Source organism: Melampsora larici-populina (assembly GCF_000204055.1).
Source record: "Melampsora larici-populina 98AG31 unplaced genomic scaffold MELLAscaffold_30, whole genome shotgun sequence".
NCBI lineage: Eukaryota > Fungi > Basidiomycota > Pucciniomycetes > Pucciniales > Melampsoraceae > Melampsora > Melampsora laricis-populina.
The window spans coordinates 132,086-152,113 of NW_006768794.1; the positions used below are offsets into that span (position 1 = coordinate 132,086).

General features: G+C 40.6%; 5 protein-coding genes across 5 annotated transcripts; 4 read left to right on the forward strand and 1 right to left on the reverse strand.

Moving 5' to 3' along the window:
• Nucleotides 1-1,106: 1,106 nt before the first annotated feature.
• MELLADRAFT_117102 (uncharacterized protein) lies at nucleotides 1,107-1,605 on the forward strand (the record flags this gene model as incomplete). Its single annotated transcript, XM_007412301.1, has 2 exons — nucleotides 1,107-1,297; nucleotides 1,363-1,605. A coding segment is annotated over one exon (204 nt), but the record flags the coding sequence as incomplete, so codon positions are not given.
• Nucleotides 1,606-1,886: 281 nt separating this feature from the next.
• MELLADRAFT_89435 (uncharacterized protein) lies at nucleotides 1,887-2,625 on the forward strand (the record flags this gene model as incomplete). Its single annotated transcript, XM_007412302.1, has 3 exons — nucleotides 1,887-1,974; nucleotides 2,018-2,428; nucleotides 2,507-2,625. The coding sequence occupies 3 exons, from the start codon at nucleotides 1,887-1,889 to the stop codon at nucleotides 2,623-2,625; spliced, it is 618 nt and encodes a 205-aa protein (XP_007412364.1).
• Nucleotides 2,626-3,213: 588 nt separating this feature from the next.
• Nucleotides 3,214-4,008, forward strand: MELLADRAFT_108510 (uncharacterized protein; the record flags this gene model as incomplete). The annotated part of the gene is made up of 4 exons (XM_007412303.1): nucleotides 3,214-3,220; nucleotides 3,437-3,637; nucleotides 3,743-3,799; nucleotides 3,887-4,008. 4 exons carry the CDS (start codon nucleotides 3,214-3,216, stop codon nucleotides 4,006-4,008), a joined length of 387 nt encoding a protein of 128 aa, XP_007412365.1.
• Nucleotides 4,009-4,366: 358 nt separating this feature from the next.
• On the reverse strand, nucleotides 4,367-5,743 carry MELLADRAFT_64932 (uncharacterized protein; the record flags this gene model as incomplete). Its single annotated transcript, XM_007412440.1, has 1 exon — nucleotides 4,367-5,743. The coding sequence occupies one exon, from the start codon at nucleotides 5,741-5,743 to the stop codon at nucleotides 4,367-4,369; it is 1,377 nt and encodes a 458-aa protein (XP_007412502.1).
• A 7,634-nt stretch (nucleotides 5,744-13,377) lies between these two features.
• On the forward strand, nucleotides 13,378-17,260 carry MELLADRAFT_49200 (uncharacterized protein; the record flags this gene model as incomplete). The annotated part of the gene is made up of 14 exons (XM_007412304.1): nucleotides 13,378-13,646; nucleotides 13,728-13,825; nucleotides 13,906-13,980; nucleotides 14,072-14,157; nucleotides 14,240-14,424; nucleotides 14,494-14,617; nucleotides 14,701-14,916; nucleotides 14,986-15,190; nucleotides 15,241-15,504; nucleotides 15,585-15,848; nucleotides 15,919-16,145; nucleotides 16,224-16,601; nucleotides 16,684-16,767; nucleotides 16,866-17,260. 14 exons carry the CDS (start codon nucleotides 13,576-13,578, stop codon nucleotides 16,980-16,982), a joined length of 2,394 nt encoding a protein of 797 aa, XP_007412366.1.
• Nucleotides 17,261-20,028: the final 2,768 nt, after the last annotated feature.

A 20,028-nucleotide genomic window follows, 5' to 3' on the forward strand; every position in this document is an offset into this window, starting at 1 on the left:
ACGATGGAGTCGTTGGTGTCTTTTTTGAGGGTACAGGTATGTTCTTCTGTCCCATTGTTGTGGTGAGTATGGCGAGTTGCTCAACGATCATATTTAATGTATCGTCGGTCTCTTTACCCTTGAATATTATTGAGCGTTTCTGGGTTTGACCGCTTAACGCTTCAGGCGTTGTGTAATTACGACGAGCGTCTTCATACATGATTCTATCATATACGGCACCGGTTAAGACGAGAATATCTGCAGCAGATTCTACGTCAACCGAAATCTGCTTGGTCCTAGCGGACTTATTGGCGAGTGGGAAACCCGCTTTGATCACCTCCAGGAGTTTGCTTACCATGTCCTTGAGTGACGTAGGTTCGGCAACTCCTGGGAACAGATCATGCATTCTGTTCGATCTCGGTGTGCCCGTTAACTCGGCAGCTTGATATTCGGCGGTTACGCCCGGCGTTTCAAGACGACTTCTCTTCTTCGAGAAGCTTCCAAGATCGGAAGCCTGAATCGAGGGAGATTGAGTCAACCCTTGGCTGAGTTTCGTTTTATCGAAAACGAGAGGAGTAGGGGGGATGGACGATTTGGTCCTTTCTTGGGGCCCGACCGGATTGATAAACGCGTTGGACGCGTCGCGAGTTGGGGTAGTGTTCTTTGGAACACTCTTCTCCTTCTGGCCCGTATCCGGCGCGTCGTCGACCTCCATAACGGCCGTTATCGCGTGGAGAAGGTGGTTCGATGGGGTCGAAAAGATTAGGATAATGAGATTTTGAAATCTGGACGAGTACTTGCGCAGTCACGGATCGGGTCACGTGACTAATTGCTGATTCGTGGTCTTCCCCACTCTGTCTGGCAGAATGGTTGCATGACAGCAATTCCAGGTGAGCTGTTGCTCTGTGTGTTATGTTGTGTATGGTATCGCTCGAGGGGAACCTGTGAACCCATTGTGAACGTATTGCGAACGAAATTCACGATTGAAGGAAGTTGCGGACTCGGACACCGCAACTTTCCTCAATCGGGTTTTGAACTAAATTATTCCCGCGGTGTAAATTGGGTAAGCAAATTTGAAAAGCTACGATATCTTTCCGTCGATCTTCCAAGCATCGACACACAATCCAGAATCCAAAGTGAGACTTGGTCCAAAGACTTGACTTAAGCGTAAGGCTTCACAAGTATGTAATACACACATGTGTAGTGAAACCTACGTATGTAAGCAAGTTTTGGGTATCACTCATCTCGATTCTCCACCATTCGAACTTGAAGTCAACTTCCCCAAAGGTTTGAGGTGTTCCAGGTCTACGGCATTGAGGTTGGTCTTCTGGTTTTCATCTTCTGGTGGATCCAAATTTATCCACAAAATATCTTTGAATACAGACCTTCATCGACCAACGACAATCAACGATTGCAACAGATATGATTCCAGTTCCCATGGACCAAAATATCTCTCCTCTCTCTCCCCCTGGTCAAGATAGTAACTATTTGGACTGGGCGTTTGTTGCGGAAACCCACTTTCGTTCGATGAATCGAGATCATGTTCTTAAAAAGATTAATCCAAAAGATCGTGACGAGCTCTGGGAACACGACAATACAGCTGTTTGCGCTACTCTTAGTCAAATTGTCACTTTTCCTAACCTGAAATATATAAGACGACATCCTGATGACGCTCATAAGATGTGGGAAGCCCTACGAGTAGCACACGAGGATCTTTCTTCAGGTGGTCGAATTCAACGTCTTCATAACCTTATGGTCACACGTATGGAGGAAGGCGCAAGTCTCGAAGAACATATCAATCAGATGTATAAAGCTTTCGATCGACTGACCATCCTGGTGAATGATGAAAACCCTTTAACTGTCGATGAAGTCTTCGCTGCCTCGTTACTCGGATCTTTACACCCTGCATGGAACTCGACTGTTCAGCAATTGGTTCAGCGACCTACTATTACCTCAGAGAGCGTCATCACGGCTCTCATGACCAAAGCTACCTGCGTCAATTCAAGTAACGAAAAAAAGAATGAATCGCAGCCCCAAGAACCAACATCATCAATCCTATCAAAAGGTAAAACATTCTGCAAGTTTTGTAACAAGGCTGGTCATGATCTAGAAACATGTCTTACTGCAAAACATATATTAGATCAAGCCAAAGGTGATTTTATTGAAAAGAACCGAAATAAATCTTCAAGTTCGTCACAATATTCTAGATCTACCGCAGCGGCTCCTCTCAAAAATAAAGGAAAACAACTTCAAATGGCCTCTCTAGGTGGATCTAAAAATGATTGGGATCAAACTTTCAACTCCAGTAAAATCAAGTCAACCAAATCTGAATCGAAAGAAAAACGTCCTGCTCAACTTGGAAAAAGCTCTCAAGATAATTGGTATCAAACCTCGAGCACCAGCAAAACAAGTTCAGAGATCCAAAATCCTTGCCCGGCTTCACATGGCGGTTGGTGGTAATTCCTCACTAATTAGTAGCACTCAATACAATCCTCACATCATAAGAATGCAATGTAAAATTGACAAGTATATTCAAAACGAAATCCCTTCAAATCGTATAAGTACAAAAGTTTTGTAATGCTCTTTCAAAAGGAGGTCGTTAAGAATTATTATCATCACACTTTAAATGTTTCTTACAGACATTAACCGTAGCTTGACACAAATCTTAACCTCATGATATCAACAGTTTAGATATATATTGTATGTTGATCGAGAAGAATCAAAAGTGTGATATTATATGAGTAATGTAGGATGAGTTTGTTGATCCAAACGAGAGTGAAACTGCCTAAAGCCCATATCCTCTGAACCTTGAGGATGAAAAATGGATTGCTTACTTGATATCAAAGTGAAAGGTCAAGTGGTTGAGCTCTGATGTCACCTGCGATCACAAAATCAAACACTTCTCACTGACTGATGATCGCAGGTGGTGTGATCAACCTTCATGATGACATGAGTATTTAGTGGGTAAAGCGGAACTGGTCAGGCTTATGTGGTTGCAGATTGCTGAGCTTATATGAGTTATTGATGTGCCTATCGAGAACTCAACGGTCAAGGTACGAAGTGCACAAACCAATTTGGATTTTAATCCAGATTAGTTCATCCAAGCCAATTAATATAACTTTAGCTTTCAAAGAGAATCGATAAAGAATCAACTCATACCACACTTTTCTTCGAGTTCAAGAACCTTTAGGTGTTTAAGCCAAAGGACCAACATCACTGACCTTTGGATTGATTATGAAATGTAAGTGTTTTGATCTAGTCTGAAGTTTGCGATGCTTAAAAAGACTGATAATAGTTCTTGAGAATTGTTTAGATTGATGGTCATGGAACCTAAAACCAAACCAAATTACGTTCTTCTTGAAAACAAAAGTAATTTCCTTTCCGGATAACATCATCAACTTTTAGGATCAATCGAGCTAACTTCCTTTTCTTTGACTCGACTTTGGTTAATCGATAGTAATCTTATCATTTAATGAAGAAAGTTCAATGTCAAAGTTGACTAATCCTCAAACTCCGACAAACGATCATAATGAGACTCAAACAAAACTTCTCCAAACCGTTCTATCCTACCCCACTTCATCGAAGCCTAGCCCTCAAAGCCCTCCTTCTTCCCCCGAATCAGAGACTTTGTTGTTGTTATCAGGACTCCTGACTCCTCGTGAGTTATAAACTCCTCGTTGACCTCTTTTCAAGGATTTGTCTGATTGCGCACTGTTACAAGCTGTCTAATATTGCTGATCTCTGCATTGATTTTCCGGTTTAGACTTCCATCTCGGATCAGGCTCCGAGCGCGTTCACAAGGAACGAAATGAATTCATAAGTCAGTTAAATTATTCCATCGACGTGATACCAATCATCAAATTTTTGCTGACTAACCTTGACTGTACGGTGAAATGATACAATCAAGGTGAGAAAAAGTCTAAGAAGCTGTACTTTCAAGTCTCACATCAACAAATCTCAGCAGTTCCAAATCACGATGTTGCGAAAAACTTGACAAATCAGAAGCCTTCAACCTTTGTACCAATGTAACTTAAAGACAAAGTTTTCTATGCAGTATGTAGTAGTACTTGATCAAATAAAATCATCTTGGTTGTTTTTCTTGAAACGATTCTCTTTAAATAAATTTCGGAGCAATCGAGTCTATCAAGCCAGATCAAGAAGAGACAGTCAATTAATCAGATTCTCTCTGTGCTCGAAACCTTTCTGATTGTCTGAAGCTCTTTGGAATCGGAAATTGCAAGATTTGGATTTCTTGATGTCAAAGCAGAGATGAAACTTGAGTATTAGAAAAGGAAGAGCCAGTTAGATTCTAGAAGGACATGATCAAATCTGAATAAGCAAATGACAATATCTATCAATCAAATAAAAATACACTGATACATCTTGGCTACAACCAACGCCGGTGTATTTTAGCCTTTATATTGGCTTGTTCACAATATTTTTCCAATGAAACTAGTTCGTCTTCAATTTCTTGATCTCGAGGATCTCGAGCTTCTTCATTCAAAGAAATGTTTTCATATACAGCCAGTTTCTTGAGCTGAGGCCAGGTGGGTCGAAACAGAAAGCCACTCAATGTCCTGCAATGTTCTAATCTTACGTAGGTCCATTCAAGATAATGTAAAGATTTGCAATCTTGGAAGCTGCCCAGTAAGTTCGGGTTCCGGGTACAAAGCAGCAAGTGATTCAGGTATGGAAGAGAGAAACACAGTCTTGAATTCAAGCTAGGATCGATTGCCCAGCTACCATCATCTTGATCAAAGCTAAGCGTGAGACTCTTTAGACGTGGTGCGATGTGGTGAACGATTCGATGCGCTGAAATCGGTGATAAATTACCGCAACGGTAAATTTCAAGGTGAGTAATTGTTTCCGCCCAATTGTAAAGACACCATTTCTCGGATATACCCCCAATGCCGCATAAATCTAATTCTGATAGATGTCGGAGTTTGGATAGATTATATCCAAAGGAATCTTCACCAAGGGTCCCTTGATCTAACAAAACAGTGAGTCCAGTAAGTCTCAGAGACTCGAGCAAAGGAAGGCCAACAATAAGTTCTGATGGTAATTTAACCGCGTTTTCCTCGCCCATATAATTTAGTAACGACATGTGCCGGAGGTGCTTGAGACTAGATATGAGAGGAACAAGGTCTAATAGAAAAGCTGAAAGTTGAACTCCGTCTTCCGTATCGCCACGAAGTGTATAGCTGATTTCTAACTTAGAAAGGTTGGGGCATCGAGTTATCAGGTCTTTTGCATTCTTTGGGGAGACTCTTTCTTCATCGATATAATCCATATTGATGTTCAAATTATCGTAAAAGGGATCGCGGTCCACAGATCCTTCAGGTCGACTGCAGTTTTTGGAGAGATCGAGTGATAGAGACCGGACAAGGGAGCCTTGTTTGAGGAGGATATCTTTGGTCCATAGATCTATTGGTGCTGGTAGACGAGTAGGAAATTGTAATTTCTGAACACTATAATCAGTGGTTGGTCGTGATGAGGTTTTCAAAGTAAGTTGAAGATGACTTACTTGCCACAGCCATGGCCGACACAGCTGATATATTTCACGAGAAGTCATTGCAAAGGATTGAATAGTATTCAAGATTGGAGAATTTCTGTGCAAATAAGTCTTGTACGGTTGCTTATCGCCTGAATCCGAGATTACCACGATACCTTGACGCTTTCGAGGCTCGAGTTCATCACTTTCAAACTTAGCCATGCGATCAAGTATTTCAATTATATTGTTCACGATTTCAGGAGGTAGATCCATGAGCCCTAGACGAGGAGTTTCACAATGTCACAATCCCTCAATTTGTATCAGGTCTTTGACTTGATCAGCTGGACTTTCAAATCCTAGAAGAACGCGAGACTCGAGTATATTGTTGACAGATGAGAAAGCGCTATATATGCTGGCCTTCTGGTAAGCCGAGCTGGAGGAAGATACCAAGTATCGGATCCTTGGAGCAAACAAAGAGTGCCGATTCGAGTTGTTCAAAACAGCTTTGAATAAAATCAAGATGCCAATTTACTGGCTTGTTCAGCTCGTACCGTTTGGATATAAGCTCGCGCCAAAGTGCAAGCTGAGATGGGCGACTAGAGGATGGCCTTTGATATATCTTCAAGTGACTCAACGAAGAAAAGAGCCGATCGAAGCTTCTGATGAGTTCACTTCTGATGGATGATGAATGCCAATGGCCTCTCGAAGATTGTAAATCCTGCACACAGAAGTGAATCTCGTGATTGTTTGAGAGTTTCCACGATTCTGGGAGTACCAGAAAAATCAAAAAGTCTTTCTCAAAAGCTGTTCATCCCAGCTTAAAGGGCTTTATGACTAATCATGGATTCCTGGCGTGAGCACTACAAGGGTTAAGTATCCTTAAGTGGTTTTTTTTGGTTTTCCGCTTCCCTCACGAGTCACTGACATATGTACATCACTTTACCCTACAGGGAAAGTTGTTCAAAGTGTTTTTCTACATGTCTATCTATTAACCACTCCATCATGCTGTTCTTGAGGCGAGTTCTGCTTGTAAAGGAGCGTAGAGCGTATATTCACACCGTACCCAATTTTTGAATCAGCAATGCAGGCGTGTTGTAAGGATCTTCACACCGCTTTTTTGGCTGTGTTATCCAGAGTGCCTATCATGCTGGGGTATGAGAAGATGTAGAACATTGTACTGAACAAATTTACCTGCTGAGTAAAGTGAGATTTACTTGTGAGGGAAGCGTAAACATCCAAAGAACTACTTAAGGACACTCAATCCTTGTAGTGCTCATGCCAAGAATCCACAATTAGTCATAAGCCCCTCTGTAAGGGTGCCAACACAGCCGCGCAGAGAGGTTTTTGTTAAGCCAAGTTCATTTCTAACTTATCCAATTAGTACCTTGATGCTGAGAGAGCTGAGGACAGCTGTCATTCATTCAAGCAAGTTGAATCTGCATGTCTCAGTATGAGGGACTTACATCCAATGTTATGTTTTTGGCCTGAGGCCCAAGGATTTCCCTGTAGAGGAAATCTTGATTCATCCTTTTCTGTGAGCTCACCAAAAGAAATCTTGACTGTGCTTCATGGGAACATGTATGCACTAACCCTCTCTTCAAAATGTACAGAATCATCAAGAATCCTTGGTTGCTCACTGAGCTGTATAATTGTCCATTTTGTGATTTTCACCTCCACTCTTATTTAATGATTTGATTTGAAATAGGGGCTCTCAAACCTGACCCGGTTTCAAAAAACCCAGTTGACCCAGTTGACTTTTTGGCTGGGAGCTGTCAATAAATGTCAAATTTATATACAAAGTTACTGCCAAAAAGTCAACTGGGTCAACTGGGTTTTTGAAAACCAGGTCAGGTTTGAGAGCCCCTAATGTACAAGTCTATTTGGAAAAGATACAACACATTAGTCGGGGCCGGCAGAGTAAATTAGGGTGTTCAAACCTGTGCAAAAACTGTGCAAGAACTGTGCAAGACCGACATGCAAGATCTGTGCAAGATTTTTTGCACTAATCTTGGACATTAATTTTTTTGACAACCCGAGTTATTGTGTTCCAAACCGTGCAAAAACTGTGTGAGACCGACTCTTGCAAGTTTTGTGCAAGATCCGTGCAAGTTCTATTCATATCTTGCACAGAACTTGCACAAAACTTGCATGAATCAATTTTGAGGTTTGAACACCATAAATGTGTTGTATCTTTTCCAAATAGACTTGTACAACAATCTAAATTACTCTCTGGATCCATTCAGAATTGCTCCCCACAGATGTATTGGATGTGTTGTCTCTGTATGGAAAGGTACCCCATCAAATTATGCCCAGTTATGGTTTGAGGCTTCTCAAGGCATACACACTCCAGATATCCATCCCTTCTATAGAAAGGCAGAGCTTTACAAGGCTTAGGAAACTTCATGGCTTCTGTGAGGAGTGTGCGTCTGTTAGGCGTACTCTTCACTAAGAAGGTGATAAGGGAAGTAAAGCGTGGTCTTCACGTGGTACACCCAAGTGAAGACTACAGCTAGTTGACCTCTAAGAAGAGGATTTGAGGGAGAGATAAAGAGATTAAGGGCGGTAAAGAGCTAGTACGCTCTAACCTCGTGAGACTGCAAGGGGCAGGCTTTACACTTTGGTGAACCAAAGATCCTGAAGGCTACTTTAGACTCCGTATAAGGGAGGAAGCTTTGCTGCTTTACGGTTTATTTCTAGAGAATACGATGGCCCAAGGCTCGTAGAAATCAATACCGGGGTGCTCAGCAATAGAACCCGTGATGCTCAAGCTTGGTCTTTAGACTACACAACTAATCACGTACTCGAGGATCCTCTATATAGGATTTCAAGTATAATGTGATTCTGATGTTGTGGTGTGTAAGAAGATGGGGGGTGATTCTAGGGAAGAAGAGGGGGTTTATATAGTCTCAGTTCCAGCGTCAACTTGTGGTTGGCGTGTGAGTCTTGTCTATTCACGTGTCAACTTGTGGTTGACACTTGGGTTAGGTTTACTATGTATTTAATACATTACATACATGTGTTTAAGTGGCTCTTGACACTGAGCCTTGAGATGTAGCTTATGGCTTTATACAATATTTTGATATTACATATGGTACTGTTAGCCCATGGTCCTGTAATTAGGGCTCAGGGCTGACAGCTTCAGCTAAAAGTAAGAGTTTTTGAGCCTGAAATTTTTTTCCATTGAACCCAAAATCATGAATAAAGTCTTGATCCACAACAGGATATTCACTGGCTTCTGAATCTCCAATACAACTGTCATGATGGAAAGTTGAGATTCTTCGATTCAAGACCCAGCTGATCAAACATTGGTCATAAAGCAAGAAGGATGGGAAGTTCATCACTCTCAACTAAACTCATAAATTCTTAACTTCATTGCATTTTATTCTTCTGAGGTGCATTGTTGAATGGCTGACTTTGCAATAGCAGATGTCAGTCCTGAGGAGTGGCTCTCATCTTTTAGGCAAGGCCTTGCAACCTGGAATGAATCTTTTAAATGGGTTACATTGAGTATATGACCATAGTTTTTGAAGTTTGTCTGTGTTCTGTTTGTCAAATTGTAAAGAATGAAATGTAGCTGTGATTTTGTATGAACAAAAAGACTTGAGTCTGTGAAAATAATATCATGATGAATTACATAGGTAACTTACATATGTGTTCAAAAAGTTGATGTCACCAGCAAAACCTCATTTCACCTGTCACAGCTTTAACTTCAAAGGGTAAGCCACTGCTTGTGAATCTTTGTAGTTTGTGCCCCTTGTCCAAACACCCCTTCCATTCACCACCCACCTCCAAATCCACCACCATTGTGCATCTGTTGAAGCCATCTTGATAATCATGTTAAACTCCAAAGGTTAAGAATTGTTTTCTCTTGTCATCTCTCTCCTGTATTATACTCATGGCTCCATGGTATTTTGATTGTTCTCTAGCTTTGGACAACTTCATTGGCACGGATACTTGCAGTCATTTTGAGAAATTGGGGGACAAATTATTGCCTGCACCACCTCCTGCTGTACAACATACAAGAATTGTGGTCCACCTGTAGAACATCCCAATGAGGGTGGTAGCAATTTGCATACTTGACCAAATAGCACTGTATCAAATTCCAAATACAACACTTCTAACTGTAAATGTCTAAGAAGACGGATACCTGACAACAATAGTGCAAACATGAGCACTCTTCTCCTTACCGAGGGTATGCAGACCCTGGAACTAACCTAAGTAGTTGGAGGAAAAAGTTTATAAAGATGAGAAAAAATATAAGTGAACACTTGGCTCGTGATGATATGATCTAAACGGAATTTTCTCCTTCCAAAAGATAAATTGATTACTTCTACTGTTGGAACCAAACCATGAGCCTACGATTATTTCTCTTTTCTAATCTATATTTCATTGCTTCATATGTGCGCTTTCATTTACACTACAACACTTAGCAGTTATGTTCCAGGGTATTACTCACAACCTTTTGTCTAGCTTAACCTAACCACAAAATGTATCGCTGAACTAAGCTTATCTTTTCCTGATCTGTGGAAGTTTTCTTTTTCTTCATCTTTATTGAAAACTTCTATATCAAACAACATCATATCATCCCAATCATCTCTCCGGATATTCTTTCTCCTACAAGATAACTTGACTGATACTTACATTTTTATTGATCTGATCAGGTATGATTTGATCTTTGTTGTTGATTTCTTTTCTCTCGATCATTTGTTTGTGGATAAAAGGAATTCATCTTTATTGAAAACTTCTATATCAAACAACATCATATCATCCCAATCATCTCTCCGGATATTCTTTCTCCTACAAGATAACTTGACTGATACTTACGTTGTTATTGATCTGATCAGGGATCTGAGCTCCCTTTATCTACTAACCTGACAACAATAGTGCAAACGTGAGCACTCTTCTCTTTACCAAGGGTATGCAGACCCTGGAACTAACCTAATCACAACAAAGAAATCAAAGCAGAGAGTTTGAAGACAACAAGTTAGATAATAGATGATATAAAGAAATAGGCTGTGAGAGATATACCTAAGTAGTTGGAGGAAAAAGTTTATAAAGATGAGAAAAAAAATATAAGTGAACACTTGGCTCGTGATGATATGATCTAAACGGAATTTCTAGTAATAAAACTGTATTAGTATATCTACGCTATTAGAAAAGGTGGAAATATATGTACTATCTTCCGAAAGATGGGAAAGAGAGCATTACAAGGGAACAGGTCAGAACATATATCCAGACAGAATTCAGAACAAAATGATTGGGGATAATGTTCAGTAAGAGTATTGGGAAAGATGTTTGTGACACAGCACACATTGCCTACTTATAGTTTAGAAAAACAGAAAGAAAAAACACCATGTGACCACAACTAAAGTCCTGCATAACACTGTTCAAACATCATTGTCAAAACCCATTCTTGTGTCTTGATTGTATTTCAACACTAACAACTTTTTCCTTCAGCCTCCAGCCTCATTCACCTTGGTGCTTCTCACATTAATACAAAGTTACATCTAGAGTTTGTTGCCTAGTTCTTAAAAATCTTGTGCAAGATTTACAAGCAGACCATCAAGATTTGTGAGGTAAGGCTTCCCTTCTATTTCTCTTCAGCTCTCTTTTGTTTCTATCCTGCAGCACAGCAAGCTGAAAGTGTTTACTCTGTCCACTTTTCCAGAAAATCAATCGGTTACAACTGTTGGGCTTCTCACTTACTCTCATTCACTATCTGAGATGAAAAAGACTGCCACTGAACATAAGGCCAACAATTGGACCCCTGATGATCCCTTTAAGGTACACTCATTATTTCTCATACACCTTCATAAACTGACCTTCTGGCTTGTGATATATAATATTCTTCAAGCAGACATGAACAACACCATCATGAATGTCAGACTGAAGGCGTACAGTTGCACTCACGACTCAGACAAGCACCCAATCAACTATTCCTTTGCTGACCTATGTAACATAAGTTTTCTTGTCTCCCTTTTACCACACCAAAGATGATCTACTTTTTCCTCACACTGAGTTACATTGAGCACAAGGATGAGGGATTTGCCAAGCCTTTTTCTCCCTTGGCTATGGAAATGAGGTCAGGAGTTAAGCACACATGTGTGCTTCACTCAGAAGCTTGATGACTATCTCAAGGTCATCAAGACACAAACTCAAAGTTGTTTTGTACAACGGTTTGTAAGTCTATCCCTTGGCATCTTGTATATCAAATGAGATGCTGATCTTTAACCCTGTTCAAGAGCCTTACCAGAATTCTTGATGTGAAATAGCAACAGCCCACTCTTCCCATGCCATCTCTTGAAGAACTAACTGTCTTGGTAAGTATCCTATGTTTTCTTGTCTTGTCATCATCAGATCATTGTTCTCTTCTGAGGCAGGTTTGGCGCACATCCATAAAGGCAACTGAACCTAGATCCAATGAATTCATATTTAAGGAGGTCCTGAATCCCTCTGATTTTGTTTGACCCTTCTAGTAAGTCCTTGTTGCTTGATTCTCTCTCTCATCAGACTGGGATTATTTCTGTCTCCTAGCATATATATACAGTTTTGTTGTATCAAAACCCAACCTCCAATAGTCATTGGTTCTTATGCAACAAAGTTGATGAAATACTTGAGGACTTGCAAACTCAAATTGGGACCCATGGATGGTATTTAAAGCATAAGTGGATTTAATTTTTATGTTGTTTGATTGCTCCTGGCTGACATTCCTCCTGATCCCAGCTTCTACAAAATTCTCATATAGCTTGACACCAAGTATTTTAAATCATCAAAATTGTATTCCAATGTGCCCCCAAAAGAAGATATGTTACCCCCAGACTGCACTTGTGGTTTGAAAGCAATGGAGTCTTTGACTACCAAAAAAATTGAGTCTGCTATCACTGACCAGCAGCTTCCCACCAATGTTCCTGGTGGCTCGGTGGAAGTTTAGCTGTAGTTAATTCACAGCAAGTCGTCCCTGTACATTAGCTACTTCCCTTTTGGGCATCTGTATTTGTTTTTTGGAACAAATCCAATCTTGTATCTTTCAATTCTCTCAACTTGATTATACATTCTTTTGAAGTTGTTCTCTATCAATTTCTTAGATCATGTGCTGTCTGTAAACTAAAAAAAATCAGCATCATAGTGGCCTTCTCAAAATCATGGGTGGAGCAGCCAATGCTGACCGATCTGTCACACACTGCTCATTGATTTCTCACTTGAAGCCAAGGTGAGCTTCTTCACAACACCCTAAGTCAAGCAATACATGTTGCTCACATGATGGGGCCCACATCAATCCCTTGTATGGTCATTCTGACATAGTGGTCACCCTTTGTTATGAGGGGGCCGGTAGAGACACATATCCCTCACATTGGACTTCTATGTAGCCGCATCTCGTGTAAAATTGGCATGCCTTGCTTGACTCTGGGATGTGTTTGCAACTTGCTCGCAGCTGTCACCCTCAAGTAAGATAGAGTAAGATCCAAAGAGCCTTTAGCAATTGGGTGGTGTTCAGCCCTGTTCAGCCACACAAGGAATCATTTAAGAGGTGTTGTATGAAATCAATCATCTTCACAGGCTTCTCATGCCACAAAGAGTCCATGTCCAGTTATACAGTCGTTTGCAAAAAGCTTGCCGCAAATTCACCGCCAAATTGCTCGAGTTTTGCGGGCAAATTTGGGCAAGCTTTTTGAAAACGACTGTATATCATGTTTAGTCCAGGGAGATTGAGTGCATGATAAGGAAAGTGAAAGCGCATAGGAATGACCACAGCATGATCAGTTGATCCGGAATTTTGAATATCTCACCGGTCGATCCGAATTAATCTGATCATGTCCTACTCGACGGATCGGGTATGGTTTATTGTACCCGGATCAGACACCCCGCCTACCACCAGTATCTATCAAGAACTCATCGTCATTCATCAAGTTTCAACTTCAAAGTTAAACTTCACTCGACAGCTCAGCTATTCATCGGAAACATCGTCAAGCTATCCTCATAAATTTTAGCCCCTTGTCTTTTTGATATCACTCCTAACTCCCCAACTATCGCTCTCATTGGAAACTCGAGGAACTCAAAAATACATATTACCAAGAATTCATATTCGTCGATCTTCGTCCTGCAAGATGGCTCAAAATGGAATACAAAACCATATGACAGAACGACTACAAGTGATCGGTGAAGAACAAAGATTCACGTTGGCATTCAGATATCAAATATCATGTTCCTATATCCTATGGTGATCATGAGCTGATTTGCTTAAATTCTCGATCATTAGGACCGACTTGTCGAGCTCGATCGAAAATTGGGGTTTACTCGAAAAGGGTTTCAATTATGACTTGGTAGCAGTATTTGGATCACAATCGAGTGGAAAAAGTGAGTCTTATTATATACCCCTCTGATCAACCTATCTCATCTTGAAACGGGAATCTGATATTTCTCTGTTGAACGCAAAGGTACCCTGTTGAACCGAGTGTTCGGTACTACTTTCGAGGTCATGGATGAGGCTGATCGGCGTCAAACCACCAAAGGTTTGCCATAAACCTGTAGCTTCCATCGATCCAATGCGATGCTTATCAACCTGCATCCTTCTCGATCGTATCTTTGCCGCGATCCTTTAAGGTATCTGGATGTGTAAAGGCAAGGAGATGGACGTCCTGGTCATGGATGTAGAAGGTGCTGATGGACGAGAGAGGGGGGAGAACCAGGTAAGGAATGACCATAGCCTAGATTTCGGTTATTTGGAGCCTGGTCAGAATCAGAATATTGAACAAAGCTCGTCATGATCAGGACTTTGAGCGAAAGGCGGCATTGTTTTCTTTGGCTGCCTCCGAAGTCATCATCGTCAATTTATGGGAACACCAAGTAGGGCTTTACCAAGGTGCTAACATGGGGCTACTCAAGACAGTCTTTGAGGTCGACCTAGCATTGTTTCAAGCGAACAAAGCGAAACAAAAGCTGAATTCCCCTTCCAAGTTAGTATTCTTCTTTTCGAAAACCTACGCATATAGCTTACACAATTGATTTTATGCCTGACATCTCAGCTCTGGTCACGACAAAACCAATCTATTCTTCGTCATCCGTGACCACATTGGGGTCACGCCTCTCTCAAACCTGGAGAAAACGATCACAGGCGATTTAAATCGAATCTGGGATGGATTGGCAAAAGTACTGGTCCCAGAGCTATCTACTTTTGGATCGGGCATTCGTACTCACCCCCCTTGTTCTCATCTTTTTGCTGTGATTCTCAGCCAGAAGGCACCGAAAACTCCCGGATTACAGATTACTTTGATCTTACGTTCACTACCTTGGCCCACAAGATCCTTCAGCCTGACAACTTCAACAAGGGGGTCGAAGACCTTCGGAGGCGATTCATCGATAAAACTCATCCTGACTATATTTTCAAGCCAATCTATCACAAGCGTATACCTGCAGATGGCTTGGCTCAGTATATGAGTGGAATCTGGGTGCGGCTCATTCTGTGATCGTCTCTCTATACAACTGTACAACTTGTTGAGCCCACTCTCTCCACTTAGGATGCAGTTGTGTCCAATAAAGATCTCGACCTTCCCACACAGCAAGAGCTTTTAGCTCAGTTCAGATGTGATGAGATCGCTGTTATATCGTTCAATCAATTTTCAGACTTACTGAGTCCTATCAAATCAGAAATGGAATTCGGTTCTGTTTTGGCTGAACTGGGCAGTAAGATGGAGCATGCGCGCTCTAAATCGTTGGGTAAGTGTTCCTGCACAGATCTTCGATACAATCAAGACTAATTCACGAGCACGTAGCTTCTTTTGATCTGGCCGCTTCACGTTATCATGCGGGCGTCTATCAGCGAAAACGGACAGAGCTTGTGGGGAAAATGAATACAACTCTGGGACCGATCTTTTGGGCACAGTTGAAAAACTTGACGAAATCGATTATCAAAAAATTTAAAGCAGATCTACTCAACTCTTTGAAAAGAGATCATACCAACAGTCGCCAAGATTTTGGGGAAGTTGTGAAAGAGCATAAAGATAAGGCTACCAAAGAATTTGAGTCTGCGGCACAATGTGAGTCGAATGAAAAGTTTTACGGCCTTTCTCTGGAGAGCGGATTTTCGACTGATCACGAGTATGGTAAATTGCTATAGCTTTGGTATTGAAGGACACAGATTGGACATATTCCGATGCAACATCTCAACTTCAAGAGGATTTGACAACAATCTCTAATCAGTGCAAGGTAGATGAGATGAAAAAGGTGACGAACTTGATAGAGAAAAGTTTGAAACGAGAGATGAATGAGCTTGTAGAGTTCACTTTGGCGAAACAGACTCCAAAAATGTGGGATATGGTGTTGGATAGCTTTCAAACTGCTGTTCAACTCTCTACGCAATCTTATTTGAAGAAAACTCAAGGTTCGTCCAATCTGGTACATAACTAACTGTGGTTTACCGCTTTCAAGCTGAAGCTTTGATGATTGGTTAGGCTTTAGTTGTACCGATGAAGAGAATGAGAAGACGATAAGTTTGATGACGAAAAAAGCATGGATCGCGCTCCGAAATAAGGTCGACGAGCAGACAGCCGATACAACTCTCTTGGTCAAACTCAAATTAGCCTTTGAAGAGCGGTTCCGTTATGATGCCGATGGAGTGCCGAAAGTATGGAAACCAGAAGATGATATTGACACAGCATTCCGAGGCGCAAAAGATGAAGTCAGTAAAATCTCATATATCTGGGTTCTTTGATGAGATCTTCTCACTTATAAGCTGTATTCTACTTTGTTTCTTTAGACATTAGCTCTAATTCCTCTCTATGGGTCAATTCGACCATCTGATCCATCATTACTCGATTTTATACCTACTAGCGTCTCATCAGATGATCTGGATGACTTGGACATAGCAGATTATGATTTTGAATCATCAGCAGCAATTTTATCAGTAACGAAACAGAACGAAATAAGGGATCGATTTAAGAAAGAGTGTGATGCGTACTACCTCGAAGCCAAACGTAGCTTAGTTAGCAGTATCAGTCAGATTCCTTACTGGATGTATGCTGTGATCGGAATCCTCGGATGGAATGAGTTCTTGGCTGTTGTTAGTAGTCCGATCTATTTTGCTACCTTATTGATCTTAGCTGTGACTACTTATATGGTTTTCAAGATGGATATGGTTTGTTTCAAATTTATTACTTCACCCTCTTTCTTCTCGAAGGTTTTCAGCTCACTTACGTCTATCTTTTCGGTGAATATAGCAAGGACCTGTGATGGCTGTTGGAAAAGGAATCTATAATGAAACAACGAGAGTAACACGAGAGAAATTAACTGAGTACCTAAATGTGAGTTCTTTTTGTCCTGATATTATTTTGTATCGGATTGAAAAAGGTTTTGTGAGGTTTTGTCTATATTGATACTGATTTATTGGTATGTTCTTTAGGATCCGAGTGTATCACAGAGGCCACAGATGAATAGTACAATGAGTTCAAGTAGATCGAATGATTTTAAGAATTCAAAAAGAGATGTAAAAGAAGAAATCGAACTTCAATCACTTTGAAAAAAGTCTTTTGTGTTTTGTTTTGTGGTTTCTTCTTAAATTATTCTTAGCTTCTGCTTTTTCTCTTTTTTGTTTTTTGCTTTTTTGGAAGATCTTAGAGGGTTTATCAACATTAATACAAATAATTATATATTGTCATAAAAAACAAAATTGATCATTGTTAAGTTTATTTGTTTGTTCTTTGAGTTTAGTGATCATTAGTCATATTAATTTTAACACAAAAGATAATTTCTAGCAGATTTTGATGGTGATGTGAATGATCATGTTTTATGCCATACACACATACACTGTGAAAATAATGTGTTTCTCCCTAGCAAAAAATGATTGCATTTTTGGAAAAATGATTGACAAAAATTGTACCTGGAATTGTGGGCCCAGTTGTGGCCCAAAACGCTTGGAAAAAGATCTGGAGAGAGATACAACACTCTTTGTCCTGCAATGTTTTTTCGGGGTTGCTTAAAGCCTCATACTCAGCGTGAACCCAGCAAGCAATTTTTAATGTTTTTACCAGCTTTTTCCCTCTCAAAGAAGTCCAAAAAATCCGGAAAAATCAGGAGAGATCATCAATCCCCTTTGTGATGTGTGGTGTTTTTTTCGGATTTTTTGATGCCTTTGTCTTGGATACATGCAGGTTAAAACATTAAAAGTCTGCCAAATAAAGTTCAAATGCATTTTGGTTCACAGGGGCATCAAAATTCCACACACTGTCTTCAAACTATGTACAGATGATCTTGCATCCTTTGTTGTGCTGCAAAACTTTTTTGGGTGGTTTTGGAGCCTTGTACATATGGCAGTAGCGTTTAAGTACCTAAAATTACACACATGTGATGACTTGCATACTGAGCCAGAAAAATTCTGAAAAAAACGTTCAACAAAGGGGATATTGTCCTCCACTTGTATTTTTTTTTTTAGATTTTTCTTGTCACTATTGAAGGGTGAATTTAGTGCTTCAGTGCTGCATATTTATGTGTTGATCCACAAAAATTTTGAACATCACCAAAATGAGTGCTAGAATTTTTTTACAATAGCCGGTCTCAAAGTTAAACCGGGTTTGCAATAACCCGGTACACCCAGTTTTTTTTTGGCGGTGACTGGGTGTACCGTGGTACACCCGGTTGGGACTTCAGGTTTGAGACCCAAATGATACCACCGAACCACTCCCGGTCCAACCCACCCTTATCTATCTCCTCGATGCCAACCTCAACCACCCGCCGCAATGTCTTAGCCTACCTGAATTGTTTCTTCGCACTTCAGGTAGCGTCTTTGGCCACCAAGTATTACGATTCCGATACAAGACCCAGCAACTTCACTACCATCTTGGCAGCAGTCATCCTTCTCAAACAGCTCAATTCCGATTCAGATCAAGCTACCGTTGATCCAAATTTGCAAGATACTCTTCTCTTGATGGCTTCTCAGGTGATCCTTACTAGTACCTTTGACTCAATGACATTCACTAGCAATCAAAAACGCTGAATCATCGATGACGAATCAACACTTGCGATCATAGCTTTTGGATTAGAACATGCTCAAAAGAAACGTTACCTTGCTCCTAGAATTCCTCGGGTTTTGCGCCGTGAGAGAAAGCTCGCATGTTTTGACAAATGGTGGAATGAAACTGATAGGACATGGGTCGTGGCTGTAAGTAACATCCATGTGCTTTTTCATGTTTACAAATGACTGACTTGCTCTTTGATCGTATTAGGCCCGGATGTCAAAGGACGCTTTTAACACTCTCGTCAACCAGATTGCAGATGATCTGATTTTTTACAACAATTCACCTAACCCTCAAGCTCCGGTCAGATGGCAACTCTTGGTTGCCATGGCCAATTTTGGCCTCTCGGGTAATGGAGGGCAGTGTCGAGTGATAGCCAAGCTGTTTTCAATGGCAGGTAAGTGCTTGAGTTAATATCAAAAGCAGACAAACCTGTGCTGACATCGAAAATAGAAGGGAGTGTGGACAATTACACCTACCGTTGTATTCAGGCTATCAATCGACTTGAATCACAATATGTCAAATGGCCTACATTGGATGAACGAAAAGAGATCAAATCAGCAATTGGGTCTCAATCTTTTTTCAAAGAGTGTGTTGGATTCATAGATGGCACCCTAATCCCTCTAGCGTATGCACCTCAGAAGAACTGTGAGGATTATTACTGTTGAAAGTCGATATATGCGGTGAATTCATTGATTATCTGTGATCATCAAAGGAAAATCATATACGCTCACCATGGCTGGTGTGGAAGTGCTCATGACCAACGAGTACTTAAATCGACCAAAGTAAGTAGAAGTTTCCTGTTTTTCATTGTTGAGTTATTCACTGATGTGTTTTTCAGTTTTTTAAAAATATTGAAAGGTTTTTTAGCCCCGGAGAGTACCTCTTAGCGGACTCTGGTTACAGTTCTTCTAAATGCATTGTACCCGCCTTCAAAAAGCCCAGAAACCAAGAACTTGACCGCGCTCATCGGCATTTCAACTTCCAATTAAGTCTAGCTAGAATTGTGTCCAAACACACAAATGGACTCTGGAAAGGTCGAACTCAATCATGTAAAGAGTCTAGGTTGGTTATCAAAGATCAAAGGAGTGCCAGTTATCTCAATGTGTGGCTTTCAGCATGTGTGGTAATTCACAATTTTGTTCAAGAAGAAGACGGGACATACAATTTAGGCAGTTCAGACGATTGGGAGGGACACCGAGAAGCCCCTCCTAGTTTTGAGGAAGAGGAGAATGCTGCGATGGGCAATTCTCGTGTATCTGATCAAAGAAGAGAGCGTCTATTTCAAGACTTCCTCTCTACCATCAATGGTCGACTTTTGTTAGTTTTATGTGAATCTTACCTGTATTAGCTGATTGTTGTGAGCTTGTTACACTATCCTCCAATGTCTTTCACGGTTTTAAATATGATTGTATTAAAGAATAATTGGTTTTAATTGAATTATAATTCACTATAACTTGGACCACCATTTCGCACAACTTGATATCAAATATATTTGATATCAAGGCTTTCAAAAGAGTTCTTTGACACATCCTTTGGAAATGGAGAAGACAC